The sequence below is a fragment of the Corella eumyota genome, chromosome 3 (genome assembly GCF_963082875.1).
Source record: "Corella eumyota chromosome 3, kaCorEumy4.1, whole genome shotgun sequence".
Taxonomy (NCBI): domain Eukaryota; kingdom Metazoa; phylum Chordata; class Ascidiacea; order Phlebobranchia; family Corellidae; genus Corella; species Corella eumyota.
The window spans coordinates 16,531,060-16,558,123 of record NC_137492.1 but is presented as its reverse complement, the minus strand read 5'-3'; the positions used below and the strand labels follow the sequence as shown (position 1 = coordinate 16,558,123).

The 27,064-nt window shown below is 29.5% G+C and overlaps 3 protein-coding genes across 3 annotated transcripts; 2 read left to right on the top strand and 1 right to left on the bottom strand.

Moving 5' to 3' along the window:
* The first annotated feature begins 189 nt into the window (after positions 1-189).
* On the top strand, positions 190-4,318 carry LOC145745152 (solute carrier family 35 member D2-like protein). The gene is made up of 8 exons (XM_082563152.1): positions 190-400; positions 759-879; positions 1,328-1,467; positions 1,663-1,731; positions 1,879-1,981; positions 2,384-2,544; positions 3,641-3,802; positions 3,940-4,318. Exons 1-8 carry the CDS (start codon positions 288-290, stop codon positions 4,037-4,039), a joined length of 969 nt encoding a protein of 322 aa, XP_082419278.1. The 5' UTR covers positions 190-287; the 3' UTR covers positions 4,040-4,318.
* Positions 4,319-4,527: 209 nt separating this feature from the next.
* Positions 4,528-11,056, bottom strand: LOC145744746 (5-hydroxytryptamine receptor 7-like). The gene is made up of 6 exons (XM_082562680.1): positions 10,612-11,056; positions 9,632-9,774; positions 9,009-9,178; positions 7,703-8,541; positions 6,055-6,256; positions 4,528-5,081 (listed from the first exon to the last, which is right to left on the bottom strand). Exons 1-6 carry the CDS (start codon positions 10,971-10,973, stop codon positions 4,857-4,859), a joined length of 1,941 nt encoding a protein of 646 aa, XP_082418806.1. The 5' UTR covers positions 10,974-11,056; the 3' UTR covers positions 4,528-4,856.
* An 11,814-nt stretch (positions 11,057-22,870) lies between these two features.
* On the top strand, positions 22,871-26,159 carry LOC145745732 (uncharacterized). Its single transcript, XM_082563884.1, has 5 exons — positions 22,871-23,095; positions 24,400-24,582; positions 24,709-24,783; positions 24,961-25,086; positions 25,510-26,159. The coding sequence occupies exons 1-5, from the start codon at positions 22,934-22,936 to the stop codon at positions 25,837-25,839; spliced, it is 876 nt and encodes a 291-aa protein (XP_082420010.1). The 5' UTR covers positions 22,871-22,933; the 3' UTR covers positions 25,840-26,159.
* Positions 26,160-27,064: the final 905 nt, after the last annotated feature.

The following is a 27,064-nucleotide window of genomic DNA, read 5'->3' as shown; positions in this document are numbered from 1 at the left end:
GAGTCAGTCATGAACCATTTTTTTTCAATCATGAACCGCTAAGACAATCTTATGTGTTTATAAACGTCATAATAGTATTAGTTAAGTTGTCTAACGCATAACAGTAACCACCTTTGTTGACGTAATTCCAATCAGACTCACAACATTTAAAATATATTTTAAAGTTTTAACCGACTTCTGGTTCTAAAGTGTTTTTTTTTTAATTTCTAGTGAATCTGTTTCTTATGTTGAGTTAAATTAATTATTGTAAAACTTGTAACCTAGTTTAGATAAAAACGAATTACGAAATGGACGATAGTCTTCGTTCTAGCTCTATGAAGCGGATTTTTGCTGCATTATTTTATGCATTTACATCGATTTTAATAGTTATGGTTAACAAAACAGTTCTGACAAATTATGGGTAACATTTGTTTTATTAATAAGTAAATTAAAGTATTTTTAACTCTTTGTCAAATGTTCAAAATTTTAATCCGGAATATAGCGCTTTAACCGGCAGCGTGGTGTGGTGGTAAAAACACTTGCTACACCACACATGAGGTCGTGGGTTCAATCTCCATTACTCTCATTCTGTAGCGCCCTTGAGTAATTACTGGGCAATTATAATCTATAATATCCCAACTTGCCACAGGCAACTAGAAACTGGGTCCGAGTAACTGATGTTACTCTATGTTTAAGTCGCGCATTCGACTTTCCCACATTGAGGATAAAGATATATACAAAAAAAACATCATTTTTATGGATTTAAATTTTTGTTCCAGATTTCCATCAGCCCAATTTTTAGGAGTAGGTCAAATGTTTGCAGCTATAGTGATATTACAAATTGGGAAAAATTTGGGTCTTCTAACATTTCCAGATTTTCAGTTTTCTATTGTTTACTCAGTAAGTCATTAGTTTCATGCAACATAAAAAATTAATATGGTTTAATGCACTACTATTTTTTTTTACTTTCAGCAGTTAGGGATATTATAGATTATATTTGCCCAGTAGTTATGCCGCTGAATAAGTGCTGGCTCAGCAGGAGTTCATACCATTTATGGCGCCTTACTCAAGGGCGCTGCAGCATGAAAGCAGTGGGGATTGAACCCACGACCTTGTGGTGGTGTAGCAAGTGTTCTTACCACTACACCAAGGTGCCGGTAAATACACTAGAGCGGGCAGTGCTATCCAGTTGTGAACTGAAAAATGCCACGAATTGAATATCATTTTGCCATACACGTCTAAGTTTTCTATCTCTAAGTTATTTTAAACATTGCAAAACACAAATTAGTTAAACTCTTAATACCTAATTTTTTTAATATTTTAAAATATTGTGTAATTGTTTTTATAGATATTTCCTCTTCCAATATTCTACATAGGAAATCTAATTTGTGGATTAGGTGGTACAAAACAGTTAAGTTTACCCATGTTCACTGTGTTAAGAAGATTTAGTATTTTACTTACTATGCTTCTGGAAATATATGTTTTAAGGTAAAAAAATGGAAAAGATGTGTAGCATTTCATTGCACAAGTTTGCTACATAAGAAATAAAGATAAATGTTACTTTAATTAAATGTGTGTATGTTTTTAACTAAATATCAATTTTTGTTATAAATTGTGCTACTATTAAATTGTTTAACATTGTAGCATACAAAGATTTTAATCATATTGTGTTTATTTTTTTAGCAAAAAGCCATCTAAAATGGTAACAATTACTGTGTTGACCATGATAGCTGGTTCTGTTATAGCTGCAAGGTATTTCTTGTTTTTTAAATACTTTATAGATAATATATCATATCTGCATTCAGTGATTTTTTAAAATATTTTTTAATGAATAAATACAGTAGTAGTATTGTTTAAAACTATATTAATAATTACTGTAATACTATTTTTATATTTTAGTGATGATCTAGCATTTGATCTTATGGGATATACTTTTATTTTACTAAATGATTTGTTCACTGCTGCTAATAATGTATATATCAAGAAAAGACTAAACTCAAGTGTAGGTTTTATTTTTTTAACATTATGAATTTTTATTTTCTTAAAATGGATTATTCAATTTTTTTTCGCAAATTTATCTCTGGGAACATATAAAATTGCGCTACAGCATGAGATCAGTGGGGATTGAACATACGACACCACACATGAGGTCATGTGTTCAATTCCCCTTGATCTCATGCTGTAGTGCCCTTGAGTAAGGCACTATAAACGGTATGAACTCCTGCTGAGCCAGCACTTAATCAGCAGAATAATTATCTGGCAATTATAATCTCTATTATATCCCAAACTGCTAAAGGCAACTCGAGACTGGGTCGGAGTAACTGATGTTACTTTATGTTTAAGTCGCGCATTCGTTGAGGATAAAGATATATACAAAAAAAAATTATTATATACTTTTTTACAGGATTTAGGGAAGTATGGTATAACATATTACAACTGCCTGTTTATGATTATACCAGCTTGTTTATCTTTATTTTTAACTGGGGATTACAATAAAGTTCAAGACTATGAAAAATGGGATCAATTTGGTTTTGTCTTTGCCTTTTGTTTATCCTGCGTTATGGGGTAAGTCCCTTTTGTTTATCCTACATTATGGGGTAGTGGTAAGAACACTAGCTACATCACACATGAGGTCATGGGTTCAATCCCCACTGCTCTCATGCTGTAGCGCCCTTGAGTAAAGAGCTATAAACGGTATGAACTCGTGCTAAGCCAGCACTTAATCAGCAGCATAATTATCGGGCAATTATAATCTATAATATCCGAACTGCCACAGGCAACTCGAGACTAGGTTGGAGTAACTGATGTTACTCTATGTTTAAGTCGCGCATTCGACTTTCCCACATCGAGGATAAAGATATATACAAAAAAAAAGTCATTTATAGTTTGATTTGTGTTTTTATTATATAAGGCATTGCAATAAATACAAATTTTAGTAGGTTTGCTAGTATTACCTAACATGTAAAAAGTTAACAAGCATATTTTTAAATAAACTGGTACTACTGTGTGCAATTTGGTGTGAGAAAATTGTCTGTTTTAAAGTAAAAAAAAATAATTTTATAAAATAGAACATAATGTTATTAAACCTCACATATACATGTTAAATAATAGATGCTTGCCCTTAAGAAAATAAAGATGATTCTATGTTAATACAATTATAAACAGTCTTTTAGATAAGGTATTTAATAAATAAATAACTATTTTGATACAATTACAATTTTACACTGAATTTTTAATAAGGGAAACTGATATATATTACTTAATAAAAATTTGCCATATTTTAACGAATTGTTTTTGCTTATTTAGGCGTAGGTATAAATTTTCTTGGTTTGTTTTTATTTAGTACTTATGTTAGAGTTATCACAACCACATGGCTTGCGTTTTAGTTTAATTTTTTTTTTTAATAAGACAAAAAACTGTTAATCGACATAAAAACACTTTAAACTTACTATATCTATCTGGTATTTTAGGTCTATGTATTAAATATTTATTTAAAATATAAGTAAAGGAATATTTACATAAAAGCGGGGTTCCATCTAACTAAAATGTATTTTATATTATTAATAAAAAAATAAAAAAATTGATGCTACTTGAACTGTTTAGTGCGTAGGCTATTGTAGAAAATTGGACATACTTAATATAAAATACATGTTTACTTTAGGTTTATTTTAATGTATTCTGTTACTGTATGCACTGCATACAATTCCGCTTTAACTACAACTGTGGTGGGATGCCTTAAAAATATTTCAATCACTTATATTGGTATGATTTATGGCGGTGACTATATCTTTTCTTGGGTAAACTTTATAGGAATTAATATCAGGTATGTCGAAACCACTTTTACTAAATTTTTTGTGTTTTTTTCAACTTTTTGTAAATGTATAATAGAAATTTTGGTTTCATAAAAAAAATTTAAAATCTTGAATTCATTCGTAATTTTAAACTTGCACATTTTTTCAGTGTTCTCGGAAGTGTGGTGTACTCCTACTTTGCTTTTCGTGAAAGACAAGTCAAAATGGATCCAACTCTCAATAACTTAAAAAAGGAATCCACCGTTTAAAAAAGGCAATTTGAAAATGCACTTCTTACACAATTCTGTAGTTCGTTCCTAGTGTTTCACTTTTATTAGTTAATAATATTTTTAGAATTGATTAGGTAGTTTTTAAATGAAAACACATTTAAAAAGCATTACATAACTGAATAAAAGTATTGTTGTTACTTATTTAATATATTTCATACACATGTAGCGTTTTGTATTATCAATTTATTATTTGCTTTAATTTACTTGTAATTATATATAGCACCACAGCCTAAGGTGCCACTAACCATAATTGTTATATATGCAGTTTAAAATTACTTAAATCGTTTTTTACTCTTTTAGATTTTTATTTATACTTATTTATTCCTAATATTTAGAACAAATCATATTACTGAAGTGTTTTTTTTTATTGATCACAAAAAAGTGAATCGTGATTTATTAGAATAGTTTATTTAATATGCCTTAAGGAAAAATTAGATAAGAAATATCAACAATAGAAAAAAATATTCTATTCAACACATAATTAGTATAAAATTTGCACAAGTTGTTAAAAAAATGAATACAAAAAAAAAGTTTAGAGTTCGTCCAATAATAATTCTGATGTAAAATACGACACTTATGCCAACTAACTAAAAAAGAAAACTTTCGTGGGATATAGTAATTTAATTTGCTTCAAAAATATTAAAAGAATTAATATATATATAACATAGCAAGTGCCATTGACAGTAAAAAAAATCAACAAATCATACTTACATTATTTGTCTAAATGGTTGTGTTACAAAAACTTTGAATTGAAAAAAAAACAGAATAACGTGAAAAAATATTGCCAAACTTAAAATCACAGTATATTGTCGTTCGAGTATTGCACTCTAGATATACTAGAGGCCCGCCTTTCTCTGAAAACTGCCTGTCTTAACTCGTTTTGTGCCAGACGACGGTCAACGTTCGTACATTTACAGCAAATAAGGAATTGAAAAGTAGATCTTAGGTCCGGTGAAAATCCAATATATATAAGTGGATTTAAAGCGCTGTTTAGGTAGCCTAGCCAAAGTACAAGTCGAACCTAAATTTATAATTTTATTCAAACAAAGATGTAACCCCAAACCAAACTAAATAATACCAGTAATTTCTAATTATGTTATGTAATTTTGACCCTGTTTCAAACCTATATATACTACTCGTAGACAGACATAGAAAAAGTAACTTTTTTAGTGGTAATTTGTTACGCAATACAATAATTTTGTTACCATTGTTTGTTTAAATTAAAGTGCTGGCGCAGCAGGAGTTTATACCGTTTATAGCGCCTTACTCAAGGACCCTACAGCATGAGATTAGTGGGGATAGAGCCCACGACCTCATGTGTGGTGTAGCAAGTGTTCTTACCACTACACCACGCTGGTCTTTATTTTATGAGCCTACCCTTAGTCAAAGGTGGGCACCAAATCGTTAATGCGTTAAACGTTAAATAACGAAGTTAATTTTTTTGTTAAAATTTAACTTTTAAGTTAATTTTAAAAATAGTTATCGGACCTGTTAACTTTCGTTAAATTGTGCTTCCGTTGAATTAAGCCCGTTAACTCAATATTTTACAAGTAAATCCATGGTAATATAAGGAATATATATGTTTAAAATCGCCGTTTATCGGGTTTAATCGTCGCAATTTTTAAACGATGTAAGTAATTATTATCCGGCAACTGTTATTTGGGCATTGGGCCTAAGCCAGTTTTAAAAACTTCTTCTAAACCATTTTCGCCTAGTTAAAACATCGATTAAGAAAAAATCTATTTTTTTTAAATCTTTTTTTATAAAAAGGTAATTTCTTTGTTTGTTTTAATTAAATTTTAACGTTAACGTTTAACGATAACTTCCGTTACACTTGGTTTAATTTACCGAAAAAACGTTAGCGAAGTTACTGTTATGTGTAACGAATAACCATTTAACGAAGTTGCTTTTTTGTTTAACTGTGCCCACTTATGCCCTTAGTTTACAATTTCATAATACAAATTTAAAAGTATAAATATCAATAAAATTCCTACCAGCCATAATGGTATGCAATCTTGTGATTCTGGATTTTCGCAAATAAACGGCCTTAGAAATGTAACAATAAAAAAGGGTAGCCAGCAAAATGTAAAAGCTCCGACAATGATGCCCAGAGTTCGCGTTGCTTTTACATTTCTCATACGGTCACGAGTTGTCGCTAGAGAAACGCGCCGCTTGATTTGATTGAACATAGTTGATCTAAATAGAAAATAGATGGTGCATTTTAAACATGAACGACGGTGTAGTTTTTGTTTATTGATTTAACTTATTTAGAACCCTTTATTTGTATACATTTTTTTGTGTTGAATTTTGATGTTTGTGTATTTAATTTTGGGTGGGAAAATTAGTTTAAATCTATTGGAATTTTGATTCTATTTTTAACCTACCTAGAAGTAACTGAATTTTTTATATTACCACATCCTGTAAATAAATGACATTTTGTAAATGAAAATTGACGCATTAAAAAATGAAAATTGAAGCAATAAAAAATCTTAATTCGCGCCGTATGAAATTACAGTTATTTTTGCTGTCTCTTTAAAAAGAAATAAAATAATCGCTCTTATTTATCTTAGTTTTTTGTAAATAATAAAATGAACAAATGCAAGTTAAAAGCTAGACCATTATCGCAACTTAACCGGCATATATACGTTACCCAGCTACACACTGGGAGTTATTTAAGTTATTTAGTAATCAATGACGACACCACACCTATAACATTGCATAATTTTTAAATAGTTTTTATTTGTATATATTTTTATTTTCGATGTGGGAAGGTCAAATGCGCGACCTAAACATAGAGTAACATCAGTTACTCAGACCCAGTCTCGAGTTGCCTTTAGCAGTTTGGGATATTATAGATTATAATTGCCCGGTAATTATGCTGCTGATTAGGTGTTGGCTCAGCAGGAGTTCATACCGTTTATAGCGCCTTACACAAGGGCGCTACAGCATGAGAGCAGTGGGGATTGAACCCACGACCTCATAGTGATGTAGCAAGTGTTCGGTTTAACCCGTTTTACATGAAAAACTTTTTTTGTATTTTAAAATGGTCGTTAGATTGCTTTTACGTTACGTTGAACTCGTTTTCGTTCATAAATGTCTTGTCAGCATTACAAAAAAATAATTTTGTGCAGATTAAAATCTTTATCTCTGCGTTTTGTGTCGTAGCCTATCTCAAACAGTTGTAGATTCTTATCTGTATGTGCGTGTTGTAATCCGTTATCTTTACCTTTTATTTGTGAGAACCGAAATGCGATTTTTCCTATTTTCTGTTTTTTTTTTAATTTAGTTTTGATGGACTTTACATCATATACGTCAATGCCAATTCCATTTAAAAAGGTTACTGCGCAAATATACGCTATTTAAATAAAACTAGATTAAATTATCAATATGCATGACGTCATTGTCATTGTAGAGAGTCAGTCAAAAAATTGTGATGGCGTCAAATCAACATAAAAACGTAATGTAAATTGATATTTAGTTTGTTTAATAAAATGGGATTTTGAATGTCTCTAAAACTCGATTTATTAAAGTTTGAATTTGAATTTTTTTATATTACATTTACATTTAAGTACTCCAAAGACATTTTATTTAATGAGACCTAGTTAAATTATTTTAAACAAACTTGAGACATCATTTTCTTACCTTCGCCCATTATATCCTAACTGCCTAGTTTCAGTGTAGCTTCCAAATTTGCTGTTTGAAACTACTGTCATGTTTCTGGGATAATATCCGTTGCCATTGGCACCGATTGTGTTACTGCGAGCGGGCGCCGATGTCGTTCGGCAAAATTTAGGCCGAGAACAACACGCGCTCGACCCTGAGAAAATGGAATGCCGCGTGCGTCGTTCAAATTTGTTGAATCCCCCAGCGCTGTAGGACAGTACACCGTTTACTTTAATAGCATCGACCCGCGTACCAATTGATTTAGAGGCGTTAAGTTCGCGCGTAGGTTTAAGTTCTAAAGAAGACGATACGTCGTTTGGTAACGCCGAATCGTGCTCATTAATAGCTGGCACTATATCGCACACCTTTGTTAGATGTCCGTTAGTGCGTTTATATGTCTGCTTATAGGGTTGTGCAGAGCTGTCAGACTTGGACCTGACCTGTATTCGTTGATTACAGTTTTTTGTTTTTTTATTCATTTGTGTTACTTCGGCAGTTTTCGGTACTTGTAACAAATTTTCTTCCGGAGTTTTTATCTCTTGTAATAAATCAGGTACCTTTTGTATATTAGATACTACTTCATATTTTAAATTGCCGGTCATGCAATCAAACACACTCTCATCGTTATTGTTGCTAACGCTATTACGACTTTCCAAGTCAATTGGCAGTAGTTGTTCACTTGAGTCTATAACATAATTTTCGGATTTAATAGAGTTTGTGACGCAATCGTCCTTTCCACAGGATGCTAACGAAATATTCTCCGAAGAGCTGGATGTTACGTTACGTGATGATATTTTTGGCGTGCTGTACGGACTGTTCTAAATATTTAGATTTAATGATCAATGTTTAGTAACTAAAAACAATATAAAAAAGTCGTTATTGAAATGTTTAACCCTGTTACAATTTTTAGTCACCCAACAGTTCATTCAAAGAATGTTTTAGTAATTATTTTTTAAAGTCTTAAAGATAAGCGAAACTAGAAAAATTTTAAGTAAAATAAAACGATGTTGTTTAAAGAGCTAAACTATAAATTAGAAGAACAATGGTGTATAAAACATAAACAAGCCATGCTTAAACTGTCATTGCCACCACATTTTTAATGTTTAATTAATGCCTTTATCAATTTTTAATTAAAAATTCGCACGTTTCAGCTGTAGGTCAATAATTTAACATAATGTATATAAATTCTATTCCTATAATTATTCTGTATGTGTTAGACTATGCGTGAGTTTTATTTAAAAATCGATATCAGTTGACATGAAAAATAACTTAAAACATGGTATACCTGTGACTCCATGTAACTCATAACTCTTGTTTTATGTCTGGCGTTAAAACGGGAAGCCTCCACGAATATTTTCCAATACATACATAACATGATTGTTAGTGGAATATAAAACGCACAAACTGTAGAATAAATTGAAAACCATACCTCCTGACTGATGAGACAAGTCATGTCTAAAAATTTAAAAGTTGATTTTTGTTAAAATTTGATAAACAGTTTTAATTTTGTTAAATTTTTAGCCTTAATTGTGTGTAAAAATCGTGTTACTCAATGGAAAGGTTACGTGATTTCTAACGTTTAAAAATAAATATCTTTTATCTTTTAAAAGTCATGCGCTAATAAATCAATGACTAAGTATTAAGTTAAATGTGTAATGTTTGTCAATATACGACTATAGAATTAGGTAAGACTATGAAAAATATTTACGTTTTGTTAACCGTTACCGATCGATTTCAATCAATCGTGAATTTCAGTCAAAAAAAACAGGTGCAAAATAGGAACGGAATTTTATTAATTAAATAAAACATAAACAATTTTTAATTTACCAAAAAAATATCTTCATCTTTTCTCAATTTATATTCTAAAGTGTTTAACAATTAAAAAAAATATAAATGTGTGTAACTTACTGTCCGTAACGTTTTGCGTAAATCCAAACAAGGCAGGGATAATTACCAAACAAGAAACTAACCATGCCAAACCAATTAAAAACACCATTAACCTTCCGGTTCGTCGTTTAGGATAAGTCATTGGGCGCGTTATCATCAAATATCTAGAAAACAGTAAGGTTGTTAAATGTTTTGTTGTGAAAATAATATATGTTAAATTAATGAAATCCAATTTGTCTAAATTATTTTTTTCAGAATAAAATAAAAAATTTTGAACAATAAAATGTAAAATATAAAAAATCGATTTTTCTTTATTGTAATTTGATAGTTAGATTCTTGTTGCGCCGTAGGCAATTATATATATACAAAATATTTGCACAAAACATAAGTCATATTTAATTTTTTTAGTTTTAACAAAGAAAATTAGTTTTTAAATGTTATCAATTCATTGACGTCATCAAAAGAAATTTCTATATTGAAAAATTCAAAAATGATGTTTACTTTTATAATTTTCTTGTTTTGAAAACAACCTAAGTGCTTTTGCCACGACATTGAAATCAAAGTATATACAAAATATTCAGTATTTAGAGAAAAAATCTCTATTCTAATACAACAAAACCAAATTAAAAGTCTACCCAAAAACAAAGGACACATTATGTGCAAAACAAAAATATAAATTTAAATAAAATAAACAAGGGCATGGATATCTCCCAAAATTAAATAAATCGATTTTATAAAAACACTAAAACTTTGTAAATTTCGTATTTGACAAAAATTTAAATAGAAAAACAGGGCTTAAATTTTAAACGCGGTTTTAAATCTTAGATTTCTTGCAAAGGCCACTTACTCAATATAAAAAGTATCTCTTTTCGTGTAATTACATTTTCAATTTGGTGATTTGGTTTACGCATGAATAATTGATGTCCAGACTGGAGGCGCAGTAATGTAATACATCTTGGTAAAAAAAACAGACTAAAAATACAAAATCAAGAATGATTTACCTGTCAATACTGATCATACACAAATTCATGATGCTTGCTGTACAGCAAATCACGTCAAAACTAACATGTATGTCACACATCATAGGTCCAAATACCCATTTTCCAGCTATATCATACACTATCGTTAAAGGCAAGACCACGAGGCCAACTAAAAAGTCCGACAACGCCAGAGAAACAATTAAAAAGTTTGCTGGCTGGCGTAACTTTTTCACTACTGTTACTGATACAATGATAAGTCCGTTGCCTACAATTACCAATAAAGCCAGAAGGGATGTTAGTATTGCTACTAATACAGTGACCACGACAACTTCTTCTGCTTGTGGAGGTATGGCAGTTGCGTTTTCCATACTTGTTACATTCATTGTACTAGCAGAATAGTTTTGAAAAACATTGAAATACACCTTTCGGCCATATTTCACTAAAGTCGCCTATTTTTTATTTTAAAACAGACATCTATAAAAAAAAAACAAATGTTGTTAGTCAAATCCCCTTTTAGTATTTAAGAAAAAAAACGCTAAAATTAAAAAAAAATTGAGCACATTTTTAGCTAAATTCATTTCTAATTACTCTATATATTATTTACATATCTAAAAGTAAAAAACTTTATAATTTTTTAGATTCTTATTGTATACAACGTGAGGTACTACTAACATTAATCAAAAGTTTTAACAAGCTTATTTTGGTTTTCGAAAATATTTCCTAATTAAGCAAAGCTTTGATTTGCACAACATTTCTGTTCCACACGATTTCATTTTAAAGTATTCGTTTGAACTACATCTATTTAATATCGTTATGGTTTATTAATTTTGGTTACGCAGATTTAAGCCAAACATTGAGGTAGACAAATCATAATTTTTTTCATACAACTGTTGTATTATTTTATTGCATAATATTTGTTTAACATATATTAGAATTTGTTATATACTTAAATTTTTGTAACATAGTTTTAAAGAAACTAATTTAGGTTTTAGGCTTAGTTTCGAATTGCACTAATCTATGTTAACCTAAAAAAAATTCTTTAGTGTTTTTTGGTCATAACATATTGTTCAAAATGATTTAATGTTGTTAATTTTAGCTTTTATTTAAAATATATAAAACTTTATTTTTATATTGCTTAAATAATTTTATTAGCTACCCAGATATGTTTTAGGAAAATTTGTTTTTTAAAAAAAAAATTTTAAAAAATTAGGAAAATATAAAAAAAAAATAAAATAAAATAAAAAATAGTTCTGGCGAATAATATTTCTGTTTGAATTTACGTTTTTTACCTATTGTTCCGATTTAATTCAACCGCGTCAAAGAAAATAAGATTGTGACGTTACAACTAACACTGCCGTACCCCAATAAGGTATTTTGCTCTCTCTAAAAATAAATCTATTGCGTCATGATCGAAGGGTGAAAATCGAAAGCGAATTTTTCCTTTTGCGCCCAAAAATATTTACACAACGCCACAGTTTTTAAGATTTTTTGGATACAAGTTGTTTTGATCTGCGTTGTACTGCGTATATTCTTTTATGTATTTACATTGGAGGTTAATCGAACCATGGCTTTTACAGTTGTTCTTAAATGGACTGCTTCGTATTTAACAGATTGTATGGTTTTTGGGGTCCTAATTACCCCTATAACCTGGGGTTGTCTCGTTTCATGAAATTTGACAATTTTAGGTTGTTTTCCTTAAACCAGAAAAAAATGCTATTAAAGTGTAAAAACAATATAAAAATCTATAGTTTGTTTGTAAATTTCTTTTTCGTTAAAACAATTAAATTACCCAAAAATATTTTACAGGTTGGCCTTTGTTAACATATAATGTGCAATTTTATTGTGCATTTAATATAACAAGCGACGTTTCTAAACTTTCTTTCTTTTTGTATTCCCTTTTTTTGGAGGTCAATTAGCTTGCTAGGATTGCAAAATTAAGCCTTGATTTTATTTTAGTTTTGTATAGTTACTTAACATTATTTTTTGGTGCCATTCAAGGCGGGGTTTATCAATTATTAAAACGTCGTGGATTTTGGTAAGATTTAATAGTGCCCACAAAATCGTTATGTCCCCGCTACGCTAAAATCGCTTTGCTTGATTTGCGATCTTTAGATGTTATTGTGTTTTACAAATCCTATGGCTTTTTCGCTTTATATTTTTGATAGGATATTATGTTATTTAATACATGGTCAATCTTTCTTCGACTATAAGTATGCTTGTTTAAACTTATGATTTTTCACTAGAGGATGTTATCCATAAATAATTCATTTACCCATTTTTTAAATATTATTATCTAGTTATTTATTTGTATTTGATGTTTTCTAATAAACAAAAACTCTGAAAAATAGAGTTTTAAAATTATTTTAATACAACCCAGATTTGATTATTTAAAATTACCTCAAAATATCTAAACGCGTTATATTGTCTACCGAATATTAGAATGCAATAATATAAATCTAGAACTATTAATGTGTATACAACATTTTTAATCGCTTTGGAATAGTTAAATATTGAAAACACATCCAAAGGTTAGGAAAATTCAAATTTTTTTTTTGCAAACTTAAATATAATTGTTTTAAACTAGCATATACAAAAAAAATCACAATAATAAATATCCACTTTTTATAACTATACCAATATTTAAATAATTTAATTATTAATTTATAAATCTTAAATTTATTTTATTCTAGATATATTTCGTTATAGACAATCGTGTTGTTATCCTAACCTATGCTAGAGAGTATAAATAACAATCTTACATTTTGATATTTGATACATTACCACAAACTATTATGGGCAGAAATTCGTGCATCATTAGTTTACATCACAGGTTTTTTTATTTTTTCTCTTTTCCGGTTACCCAATTGAGTTACGGATTTATATTACCCTTATAACCTGTCAATGAGCGTAGAACATTGTCGAAATGGGGAAAGAAAATTTAAACGAAGTTAACAAAAAAAACTGTTTGTTTTCGGTATAAATATTTACACATTTTTCAACTAAGTTTTCGTATTTTCCCCATAAATCTGTATATATTTATTATCAAATTAAATCGTTTTATTGCAAAAATTAGAGGTTTTTTAATTATGATAAAAACAGGTTATTAAGTAAACAAACTTTTTGTTTAAATTTACTACTTCAATAGCCCTGTTTACTAATAATTGACTCCTACCTTTACTCTGTATTATAAATTACAAAGTAAGTTATATTTGAATAAAGATTTTAACGTATATAGCATTTCTTATATGCATAGATAGTTCCTTTTTAAATATCAACACACAAACTGCTAAATGGCAATCTACACTAACACAATGTAATCCAATACGGTTTAAATGTCTCATAAAACAATACATTTACAAAGACAGAAGCACTTTTCAATCGAATGGCCCTTATAATACATGACACATATAATAATTTCCTACTTAAACCCACGACTTTATATTAGCTACACTAAATCGCGCTTGTTATTTTAACATAATGCAACAACTTAACTTAATTGCTAGCTGCAACATTAAATAATTATCTATAAACAAGATTTAATTAAAAAACAAGATTTAATTAAAATCTTGCCAAAATTTTAAATACTTTGGACAAAAATAAAAACCTGATTTTGATAACAACCCGAAAAAAATTGCAATTTTGCCTTTTTAAAAGTGAAAACTTGATAGACAATTAACAGTTATGCTTTATGGATTAGTGAATTAAATTTTATTTTCTGTGAATAAGTTAGTCTTTAAGATATACTTTTTATTAAAATACTATAACTTTCGCCCAACTAAACTGAAATTTTAATTTTAAATTGATAACGACTTTTCCCAGTTAATTTAATTTAGTAAAAATATGCAAACCCAACAAACTTTTTAAAAATTGTGCAAACATCAATATTACGACTAGCTGTTTTATATAAAGGTTTAAAACCCCCAAATAACACAACACTAAAAAAGGCATTTAAAATGCTTCGGAGCATAAATAGACACCTGCAGTTTTGTCGTTCATTCCGGATAGTTTTGCGTACACTTGCGTATACACGACCTATAGATTCTCTTTCTAAGTTAAGCGTTTAATCGGTTTAGGCTGTTGGATAGGGTAGATAAAACACGCTGCCTTTTTATCTTAAATACCTTTTAGTTGCATGCGACCGGATGAATGTGTCTATCACAAAAGCTTAACATTTCGCACATCGGTAGGGTGTTAATAGATAAACGAAACAAAAACTACCCTTAAACTCCACATACCCGCCAATAGTTGGTTGTAAGGCTTTTAAATTCAGTCGCGCTAAACCAATAAAAAATCCTGTTTTCTTTATCTCAACTATTCTTACACTGAACTTATAAATAAATATACATAAATAACTATGTAAGACACTTGTTTTACATTTTAACTAAATAAATAGTTAATACTGTAACTAGCCTTGTTCTGAAATTGGTATATATGCCGACCTACGCCACAAACAGCCCGCGTTTATGAACAATAGGCTGTCCTTAACGTAAGGAAATGGCACAAAGGCTAAGCAAATAACATGGATTGTACGCCACATTAACAAGCCTAAACTCATTCAGTTACTTATACATAATCACATCACTTTTGGTCATTTAAACACACCTGGCATTTGCGGTCTTTATAATTTTAAAATTCTTAACTTTGTTCCAATTGAGTTTTATCAAAATTAAAATACTATTTGTTTTAAAACAATTGTCTCCATTTTTAAGAAGAAAATGTGTAGCTTTAATCGCTTAGTTCAAGCGCTTTCTGTAACTGCAATGAGTTTTTACAACTTGCTTAGAAAACAAAATTACAAATTTGTCAATCAAATGCTGCGCTACATTTGCGGGCGTCTTTAAAAATAAACTGATCCCTTAATCGAAAATACTTGTTGAACATAAATTTTCATTTATAAAAAGCTATTAGCTATATGGCTAGAAACCTAAGACCCTAAAATCACACGCTCCGCGGCATAACAAATTTCACAAATACACCTAGTATAACACGATATCTTATATTCAATTTCTTTCGATTTAGTCTTTAGTTAATCACGGCCTAAGCCTGGTTTAGGTGAAGTGCAATTGGAAAATCGGAGCCAAATGCTTTTTCTATTTCTATTGTTGACTTCATCGCTTTTCTATTGTTTGACCGCACTTTTGAAATGGGCACTTCTGAAGCTGAAGAGACATGTTAAATACGCAGTGGGGATATTTCACTCAAAACCCTCGAAAAGAAAAGTTAATACAAATACCACCTACCCGTTGAAATTTTCTCTATAGGTTTTTAGCGTTAATAAATACAAACTGTTTAGCTTTGTTTAGATAATTAAAATTTTAAATTAAAATTAACAAAAAATAGACGGTGAAACATTCGCTTTTAAGAGATGTTATCTTAATTTTGTGCAACGAATTTTAAACATTGTAGAAAAAATTCAAGGGCCTATAAATAACAAAGTACTAGTTTTTAATTTTAATTTATAATTTAATTATAATTGTTATGTAAATTAGGCATATTCCAATCAACAATAAGATATACAATTTATGTTACAAAAATTTCAATAAATTGTCGTTTATATTTTTTGAAAGAAACTAACTTAAATATAATCTAATTTTTTTTTTTAATTTAAACTATAATATTTATTAAATGTTTTTAAGGCAGGTGAAGATTTTTTCGCTGACTTTGAAAAAAATAAAACCAAATTTTATAAACAACCAAAAAAAAAAAAAAAAATTAATCAAACAATAAAATTGCGAGGCGTAGAGAACCAACCTTACACTATTTGTCGAATTTAAAGTAAAATAAAGTTTATCTAAAACAACATCCCAATATGGCAAAATTATCTAAAAGCGACATTTTTTTAGTAAGTAATGTTGTTAACTAAAAAATAATATATTGAATTACAATTATTTTATCAAAAATATTTATTCTGGCACAGATAAATTATTATTTATGTAATAATAACGTTTCTGTTCTGAGTAAACTGCTATTTACATATACACGACTTTATCAGATGATTTTATAACAACTAGTCTATTACTTGTTACATACTGAAGGCACTTAACGACTGTTTTTCATAATTAGCTTTGTTTAAAAAAACATTCTTACAGTAACCACACGCTTAAAATTTCGGTAAGCAGCGACGCTATCCTTGTTGAAAATGCCCTTTCAAAAACACGTGCGAAATGAACCAGAACATAATTAAACGAATCTCAAAGCAAATTTGGTGCGGTTATTTTATATTCAAAACATGCATAAACGCAACCATAACAAGTTAATCGAATTTTTATTCGATTATTAAATATTGAAAGATTATGAATATTGAAAGTTGTGGGTTTTTATGTAAAATTTTTTTTTATATAAATTTTTTGTCGTCACGCTTTTTATAATAATGTAAAAATGATGATGTTTTCGTCGAAATTTTTATACATAAAAACTAGTCTGTATTTGTGTACGGTCATAACATTCGCATAAACCATATAACAAACCCAAAACAGTTAAATGAATATGTAGATTCAATATGCTTGTGTATATATTAAAATAGGTTTCTGTCGTTTATAACGTTTTCTTCTGATTTCGGGTAATTATATTATAGTCAGGAACAATAACAGCTTTTGTGTGTCGTATATCAAAATTGAAATTTTTTATGCGCTTTTTGAAGCTTTTACGCCTAGGTTTACTAACAATGAACGTTTAGCTTGTTTAGTGACGCATTTAACAAAAAAAATATTTATTCAATTACACTTATAAAAGAATAAAGTTACAAAGAAATTACAAATGGTTTTATGTTATTTATTTTTTTAAATTTTAATGGTATATTATAATGCAAGTTTTACATAAAGGAAATCCAGTTTTGTCAGGTGCACTGCACATAATTATTATAATACGAAACGTTTCACAAAACCTGTTTTGTTTAAAGTCTTATTTAACTTAAAAAAAAATTGACCCTTATTATCTTTGGTTACTATCTACACCCAATAAAAACTTGTTCGAAAAAAATTGCAATTTTAACGCAATGTGGGGTCTTGTATATGTTTTTGTAATGCGTAGGTAAGATCTCTAATAGATAAAATTTTCTTGTTACAATAAAATATTCCTTTCTAATCGAATAATGTGTTAATACCGTGGTAAAGTAGATTGAATACCTACAGTTACAATGGTGTCAGCTTACTTATCTTGAATGTATAAAAACATCCAGATTAGTTTTACCAACAAAATCAGCTTTTATTTAAAAATGTGTCATTTCTTGATTTCACAACAATAAATTATCTAGGGAAATGTGATTCTAGTCTGCGCATTTCGAATTTCTCTATTCTATTTCGAAAATTCGCGTGACTACCGATAATTAAATTATGATAAACAATTCTTTATTTATTGGGAGATTTTAATCAAAAGTTTTTTGTTTAAGCTCAATTTTAAATAGTTATTTCAACAAATAACAATATTAATTATTGAACCTCCTCATTAAAAAAAATTTTGGATTAACTATTATTTGTCATAATACTAATAATCAAAAATTGCACCTTATTTGTCAAACTTTGATCTTGATTGTACATTTACTCTAGCTTTAAGGTTAACTAAACCTAATATTAAACCAAAAATAATTTCCTATAGGTAGCATACAGCTAGGAATAAATTAAACTGTTCAAAAATTGCTAACATATTCTCACGCGGACATAACATTTACAAAAACTATAGAAATAAATACTATATTATAATTTATGTAACTGATTCTGAATGTCAGTCAATCAAAACGAGCGAAATTAATTTACAACCTATTTCTATACATCTAAAGGATTTAAATACAGTTAAGCTTTGCTACTTAACCCATACAGTCTGTAGTTTACTAACCTTTTATTATAATTTAATTAACTTAACTATTTAGCCGTTCTTTAATACAAAGTCGCGAGCATAATCAAAACAGACCAATTAATTTATTTTCTATTTGGTCATTGGCTTTATATATATATATATATATATATATATATATGTAAGCAGTAATAAGTACAACAAAAAAGAAAAAAATGGATCGTATAAAACGTTGTCAGTTGTCATATATTTCATATATATGGGGTCATATTCATATAGGCTCGTAGTCCGCTGCCATGACTGCTTAACCACACTACTAAACGTGTTTAACCAAAGTTTTTTTTCCGTATCACTTTAAGGTGATAGGTTTTATATACTTTATTAGGTAGGAGTGTGATATTGTGACATGTTTGAGCTTTCCGTAAACGCCGGGCTCAAGGGCGAATAGCGTGTTTAACCAAAGTTAAAATATGAAATCTTTAACTAAAATTTACGCCCTCTTGCGCCATGCGTGGAAGTGTTGCCGGCTTGCCGCTATACACTTTCTTCATTTTCTCCAACCACGCCCAAATTTACGTACGGACGGTACGCAGGGGCACTTGAAATTGGCGTAGCCTTGTGCTTGTGACGTGCAACACAGCACAAAATGGTAAGAATAACAAAAACCTTATATAAAAGTGCAGCCAGGCAAAACAAGAGAATAAATTACCATACGCCGATGGTAACGTCGGGCAATTAAAACTTAGATTCTAATTAAATTAAATAACTACACACACTAAAGAAAATAACAAAAAAAATTTAACGAAAAAAGGCAAGAAAGAAACAAAAAAACGTTGCTTGTCTGATAAGTGATTTTTTTGTTTTTATGACATTTGAACTCTTTGCATCTGAACCCCTACATTTAAACCTCCTTTTATTTAAACTGTTTATTTTAATCCCTTACAACTAAATCCCATACAAGTAAACCCCTTTATAAGTAAACCCATTTTTATTTAAATTTCTTTATTTTAACCCCTTACAACTGAATCACATACAAGTAAACCCCCTTATAACTAAACCCATTCTTATTTAAACCCCATCATTTGAACCCCCTACATTTAAACCCTCTTTTTCAGGTAAAGTTTAAATACCTATAAAGTCGAATATTGTCAGGCTGAACGAATTTTATTAATCCGAAAAAAGGTCTCAAAAGAAATTTCTGATTTTATTATTATTTCTGTGTTTAACTTACTCTTTTGTTTTCGGTATATAATGAGGTCCTATGTTCGTAAATAACTGATGTCATAGATCTTGGTGTAAGTTCACAGTACGTTTAAACAAAAGAAAATTCAAAATTTTAATTTATAACAAAATTATCTATATTAATTTATTTTTAATTTTAATTATTTTTTCTTTTTCAATAATAACAAATGCTTGACTTCACAATTTACGCTAGCTTTTAAAAAAAACATTCACTTACCTTTTAGTCAAATTAAAATTTTATTCCTTAAGCATTTCATTTTTCTTTTTAATGTTGTAATTCACTTTAACTTGTATTCGTGGAAAGTGGGATTTACAGTAAGGGCTGTCGTTCTGTAATCCTCCACATTCACAAGAATGAAACTGGAGAAAGCGATTTTTCTTCATACTAACATATGTCTTGTTGTAATATTGCATAGTAAGTCTGTTTCCTATTTAAATTTCATTTAAAAAAAGATTAAAAAGATCGGTGAGTTCGTCTATTAATCAATTAATTATTGCTAGGTTTTTGACTGTATCTTAAAATTTAATTTAAATTTAAATTAAATTAGAAGTAAAATTAGACAATTTGACATATCTCTTTGAGTTACCAAGAGTCTAGGGGACTGATTTCAGTGGGAACGCCAAATCTATTGGAAAAAAATTGTTGGAACGGATATAAATGGAAAGGAAATAAATGTAACGGAAACAAATGGAAACAAAACAAATGGAAACGAAACAAATGGAAACAAAGAAAATGGAAACAAAACAAATAGAAACGAAACAAATGGAAAGAAAAACAAATGGGAATGAAACAAATGGAACGGAAACAAATGGAACGGAAACAGTTGGAACAGAAACAGTTGGAACAGAAACAGTTGGAACGGATTTCATAAAAGGAGATTTTAAAAAAATGGAAACAGATGGAAAGAATTTTATGAAAGCGGATTTTAAACGAATAATAAATTTAAAGCGAATTTTCTTAAAAAGTGAAAACAAATAAAATGATTTTAAGAAAGTTAATTAAATAAAGAATGAAAACAAATGAAGCGAATTTGAATTGAACATAAATAACCAAAGGAATTTTAGTAAAGTTGTTTGACAGACAAGTAGGGTAATAGAATAAGTTTATTATAAAATTAGGGTAAGTAGGGTATAATTTAAATTAATAAGAATTATAGCTTAAATTATAATTGTTTTGGTTAATTGCGATCCGTTTCATTAGCTTTTTACCATTTGCTTTCTTTTTTTCCGTTAAACTACTATTCGTCGAAAAAATCTTCTTAACTAAGATCCGTTCCATTTGTTTCCGGTTCGTTAGTTTTTTTTCCATTTGTTTCCGTTAATTTTTTTTCCGCCAAAAAGTTATCCGTCAAAGAGATCCGCTTTATTAAAATCCGTTCCATTTGTTTCCGTTCCAGTTTTTTCCGTTCCAACTATTTCCGTTCCATTTGTTTCGGTTCCATTTGTTTCCTTTCCATTTAATTCGGTTCCATTTGTTTCCGTTCCATTTGTTTCCTTTTCATCTGTTTCTTTCCAACAGTTTCTAGCGCCCTATTTAAGTTAGACAGTGATACTGGCGATTTCAATTTATTAAATAAGTATGTGTACTAACATAACAAAGACTATTTGCTTTTTTTTCGAAAAATGTTTCTAAACAAAATCGTGTTTGCACTCACTAGTCTAAGATTTTAAAATCTGATTGTGTTTTTTTTGTATATATCTTTATCCTCAATGTGGGAAAGTCGAATGCGCGACTTAAACATAGAGTAACACCAGTTACTCCGACCCAGTCTCGAGTTGCCTGTGGCAGTTTGGGATATTATAGATTATAATTGCCCGATAATTATACTGCTGATTAAGTGCTGGCTTAGCAGGAGTTCATACCGTTTATAGCGCCTTACCCAAGGACGCTACAGCATCAGTGGGAATTAAACCCACGACCTCATGTGTAGTGTGGCAAATGTTCTTACCACTACACCACGGTGCCGGCTTTAAAGACATATTTACTTCTATATAATAACTGCAAGTTATAACAAAATAAACTTATATTAAAAAGAAAGTAAACGCAAAAATAGAATAATTTAAAAAAAGTGTTTTTTTAAGTTTACTCTGAATTTTTCTAATGTAGTTCAATAGATTTTGGGGATTATATTTTTCACAAAAAGGCGTTGACCAGCGTGACGTCATCGTAAAGAAGAATAATAATTTTTATTATTGTTTCTGCTTATGGGTATAGATTTTGTATTAGTTAAGAAAAAGTTAAGCCAATCTTTGTTTTGATTAAAACGTCAATCTAACGGTTTGTTAAATTTATTTTATTCCTTACTTTAAAAATAAAATTCAACCAAGTTACAATATTTGCTTACACCCTTTGTCTTTACAACTAACATCGAAATTTTCTATTTTAATATTTTAATATTATAATGTAAACCATATTTTTACTTTCGCCCCAGACAGACAATAACGGTAACATGCTTTTAAGTCCGTTATTAAAAAGTGGTGTAGTGGTAAGAACACTTTCTACACCACCATGAAGTCGTGGGTTCAAACCCCACTGATCTTATGCTGTAGCACCCTTGAGTAAGGCGCTATAAACGGTATGAACTCCTGCTGAGCCAGCACTTAATCAGCAGCATAAATATCGAGCAATTATAGTCTCTATAATATCCCAAACTGCCACAGGCAACTCGAGAATGGGGCGGGTAACTGATGTTACTCTATGTTTAGGTCGCGCGTTTGACCTTCCCACATCGAGGATAAAGATATGTAAAAAAAATTCAACTTTTAAATAGTGAAGTGTTATGTCAGTTGAGTCAAATAAAATAAAATTCCAACCATTCTATTTACCGTCGGTTAATCACAATTTTAAAACGGAAATTAAAAATAAATTAGTAATTTCCTTATATTGGGCGCGGCAAATAATTCCATTTAAACATGTATTTTTACTTTAGTTAAAAACAACGAAGTTTTCAGTTTAAAAAATAGAGATAAACCCAATAAGCTATTAATAAAGTCACGGCTGTAGTTTCTTCCAACTATTGCGTGTTTTTATGTCCTGGGGCGAAAGTTAAAACACAGTTTACTTTAATAATACTACAACATAGGAAATTTGACAATATAACTAAGCGAAAAGTTATAGATAAGATGATTAGAAATAACTTGTTTTTATATATAATTTCAGATTCTATAGTAAAAAGCAAGTTAAAACGAACAATTTTACAAGTGTATAAGCAAATATTGTAAATTATTGTAATATTTTTGATGTAGAAAACAAAAAAAAAAGTTTAACTTACCAAAATAACTAGACTTGATTAAGTTTGTGAAAACGATATTCATGTCGCTTCATTTTCAATATCGTGCTTCTGAAAGAAAAACCTGTGAAGGAATGCCATGTACGATCGCTTTTGTGTTTATGTTTACTCTGCTGAGCGGTATTGCTTTAGTTATTTGTGGTTTTATGTTTGCAAGGCCCGGCATACCATCGTTTAAGTTTCAGGTGAGTTGAGACATAACAAGTATTATAATTTTAATTTTTTTAATTTACAATACTCCCTAGGATCAAAAAAATGTGTTGGGCTCAGCTTTTTTGCCTATTCTGACACCGTAAACACCTTATACACGCAAAATTCTATGCCTAAACAACGCACCAAAAATAACGTTTAATTTATTACAAATTAGCTATAATTGATTTTGCTATAATAAAAGTTTTGTAATAGTTTTAGATAATTTTAATTAAAAATAAGTTTTTTTATTATAACTTGTAGTTGCAATAACAAACATAATTTTCAATAATCGTAATCGACAGTATAACTTAAACTGTCTGGACTATAAACTGTCTGCCAGTTTCTTGATTACTTTAAAGAATATGTAAAATTGTTTAATTTTACTTCAAGATATAGGCATACAGTCAGAAACCTGACGATATTTGAATAGTCTGCATATAGAAAATTCTTAAATATTTAAATTTTAAAACTCAAAAAGATTCGCAACCCTAAACTATTTGCTAAAAACTGTTGGAAAGAAACAAATGGAAAGGAAACAAATAAAACGAAAACAAATAAAACAGAACCAATTGGAACGGATTTTAGTGAAGCGTTTTTTTTTGACGGATAACTTTTTGGCGGAAAAATATTAAACGGAAACAAATGGAAAAAAATAATAAACCTGTAACAAATTGACCAAACCTTAATTATGCGTATTTTTTTAACGAATAAGTTTTAAAATTAAACTATACCCCCACTTGCCCTAATTAATCAATTAATTAAAACTAAACCCCGACTAGCCCTAACTCTATAATAAGCTTAGTCAGTTACCCTAATTGTCCACCAAACTACTTAGTTAAATTCCCTTGTTTATCTCTGTTTAATTGCTTTATTTGTTTTTATCTTTTTATACATCACCTACTAAAATTTTTTTTTTTCATTTGTTTTTACATTTTGAAAATTCACCTTTAAAAATGAATCCGTCAAAATCCGCTTTTATGAAATCCGTTCCATTTGTTTCCTCATTTAGAAAATCCGCCCAAAAATGTATTTGTCGAAATCCGCTTTCATAAAATTCGTTCCAACTGTTTCCGTTCCATTTGTTACCTTTCAATTTAAATCCGTTTTTGTGGTATTTGATTTTGTAGTATTTGAAACGGCGTGTAATTTGATTGTGATGTCATTGGTTACTTAATTAAGAAACTTACCTCTTTTTTAATTTTTAAACAAGGATTGCAAAATAACTACACCACCAAAATATATGTTGATATAATTTTAAGTTGTAAAATTAAATAAAAAAACAAAATTTGCTTGTTAGGAAACTGTATGTGAAGTAAAGGAAAATCGCTTTATCGAGTTTCTTCCTTGCGAATGTGGGGGCTTACAGAACGACAGCCCTTACTGTAAATCCCATTTTCCGTGCATACAAGTTAAAGTGAATTACAACCTTGAAACGGAAAATATAATGCTTAACAAATCAAATTTCAATTCGACTAAAAAAGTAAGTAATTCTTTTTTAAAGCTAGCGAAAATTGTGAATCAAATTCGATAATGCTTTTTTATGTTAATAAAGAAAAAAATTTTTACCGATTTGATTACTAAGTTAAATATTTTTTTAATTTTAAAGAGTGAACTTACACCAAGATCTATGACATCAGTTATTTACGAACATGAGACCTCATTATATACCGAAAACAAAAAAGTAAGTTCTAAACACAGAAAAAATAATTAAATCAGAAATCCCTATTTAGATCTCTCTTTGAATTAATAAAACTCGAACAGCCTGACAATATTTCACTTACCTATAAACATCATCAAAGATATTTTTGCACCTTTTTTCCTAATATAAACATTTTTTATCCTATTTACATACGAACAGTGCTCCATGGAGGTGTGCATGGAAAGTAGAAAAACAAATACAAGATTGGTTGACAGTTTTCTTAGTAAACGTGGAAAATCAGGTTTAAGATATCCATGTTTTTACAATCCTGAACAACCTGAACAGGCGAGTTGAAAACAAAAGTTTTTGTAAACTTTACCTAATAAATGTATAAATATATCAGTTACCAGGCAAGCGGCATTTTCTTTGTTTCTTTCTTGCCTTTTTTTGTTTAATCTTTTTTTTTGTATATATCTTTATTCCCGATGTAAGAAAGTCGAATGCGTGACTTAAACATAGAGTAACATCAGTTACTCCATCCCAGTCTCGAGTTGCCTGTGGCAGTTTGGAATATAATAGATTATAATTGCCCGATAATTATACTGCTGATTAATTGCTGGCTCAGCAGGAGTTTATACCACATGAGATCAGTGGGGATTGAACCCACGACTCGATGTGTGGTGTAGCAAGTGTTCTTAGCACTACACCACGCTGCCGGATTGTTATTTTCATTAGTGTGTGCAGTTTATTAATTTATCTAAATTTTAGGTGATACTTGCACGACGCTACAATCGGCGTATGGTTATTCTTTCTCTTGCTTTGCCCGGCTGCACTTTTGTGTTAGGTTTTGTTATTCTAACCATTTTGTGCTGTGTTGCACGTCACAAGCACAAGGCCACGCCGATTTCGAGTGCCCCTGCGTACCGTCCGTACGTAAATTTCGGCGTGGTTGGAGAAAACGGAGAAATAGTGTATAGCGGCAAGCCGGCTACACTTCCAGGTATTTCGCAAGGTAGCTTGAACGAGCAGGGCGAAGCAAAAGTTGGGGTTGTTGGAGAAATGGGAGAAGTAACGAGTGCTTCCATTACGCCAACCTAAATATTTTTTAGTGTTTTCTTTATAATTTGTTTATATTTAAAGTCTGAATTTAAGTTAAAAAATTTCATATTTTAACTTTTAATATAGCTACTTCAAACATACAATACAAATAAATAAGCGTTATATTATATACGTTTGCGACTTTATATTTAAAAATGCCTAAATAGTTAAGTTAATGAAATTTTATTAATTAATAAACAAACCAAAGCCTTTAAGTTAAGTTGCAACTATTAACTAAATACTTTTAGATATATACCAGGCAATAAGTTGTAAATTATTTTTGCTTTTTTGATTGACTGACATTCAGAATAAATAATGTAAAATGCAATGTGGTATTTTTTATGTAAGGATTGTTTTTTTTTTGTATATATATATTTATCCTCGATGTGGGAAGGTCGAATGCGCGACTTAAAAATAGAGTAACTTAGGCTCAGCAGAAGTTTATACCGTTTATAGCGCATTACTCAAGAGCGCCACAGCATGAGAACAGTGGGGATTGAACCCACGACCTCATGGTGGTGTAGCAAGTGTTCTTACCACTACTCCACGCTGCCGGTTAATGTTATAATTTAAATTGTTTGATCCTAGCTGTATGCTACCTATAGAAAATTATTTTCGGTTTCATATTAAGTATATATTTATTTAATTTTAAAGCTAGAGTAAGTGAAATATACAATCAAGATCGAAGTTTGACAAATAAGGTGCAATTTATGATTATCAGTATTTTGACAAATAATAATTAATTTACTTTTTTTTAAGGTTCAAAAATTATTTATGTTATCTGTTCAGTTAACTATTAAAAATAAGCTTAAACAAAAAATAAAAAATTGTTTATTATAATTTAATTATCGGTAATCACGCGAATTTTCAATATGGAATAAAAAAATTCTAGATATGCAAATTAGAATTACATTTTCGCAGATAATTTATTGCTGGTAAATGAACAAATGACACATTTCAAAGAAAGCCGATTTTGTTGGTAAAACTAATAGTTTTCATACACCGAAAATTATTTAAGGGTGGTATGTTAAATTTCGTAATTTTGAATTTGAGAAACTCGTTTATAATTTAGGTTTGATAAATTTGTCTTCTTTATTTGACCAAATTACCTGGGAAAACATGCGTTGCTTTTTTGTTTATAGCAATACAATCTTAAATCATGCAATCTTAAATCATTGACCGGCAGCGTGGTGTAGTGGTAAGAACACTTGCTACACCACACATG

What these genes read in the sequence shown, in the direction of transcription:
- LOC145745732 (XM_082563884.1), top strand. Translation starts at nt 22,934, where the DNA reads ATGTCGCTTCATTTTCAATATCGTGCTTCTGAAAGAAAAACCTGTGAA. An exon ending in TATATACCGAAAACAAAAAA is followed by an intron (nt 24,784 to 24,960) that starts GTAAGTTCTAAA and finishes ACATACGAACAG; the next exon opens with TGCTCCATGGAGGTGTGCAT. An exon ending in ATCCTGAACAACCTGAACAG is followed by an intron (nt 25,087 to 25,509) that starts GCGAGTTGAAAA and finishes TCTAAATTTTAG; the next exon opens with GTGATACTTGCACGACGCTA.
- LOC145744746 (XM_082562680.1), bottom strand. Translation starts at nt 10,973, where the DNA reads ATGAATGTAACAAGTATGGAAAACGCAACTGCCATACCTCCACAAGCA. An exon ending in TGTATGATCAGTATTGACAG is followed by an intron (nt 9,775 to 10,611) that starts GTAAATCATTCT and finishes ACTGTTTTCTAG; the next exon opens with ATATTTGATGATAACGCGCC. An exon ending in ATTGCATACCATTATGGCTG is followed by an intron (nt 5,082 to 6,054) that starts GTAGGAATTTTA and finishes TTATAAATTTAG; the next exon opens with GTTCGACTTGTACTTTGGCT.
- LOC145745152 (XM_082563152.1), top strand. Translation starts at nt 288, where the DNA reads ATGGACGATAGTCTTCGTTCTAGCTCTATGAAGCGGATTTTTGCTGCA. An exon ending in ACAGTTCTGACAAATTATGG is followed by an intron (nt 401 to 758) that starts GTAACATTTGTT and finishes TTTTTGTTCCAG; the next exon opens with ATTTCCATCAGCCCAATTTT. An exon ending in TTTATAGGAATTAATATCAG is followed by an intron (nt 3,803 to 3,939) that starts GTATGTCGAAAC and finishes ACATTTTTTCAG; the next exon opens with TGTTCTCGGAAGTGTGGTGT.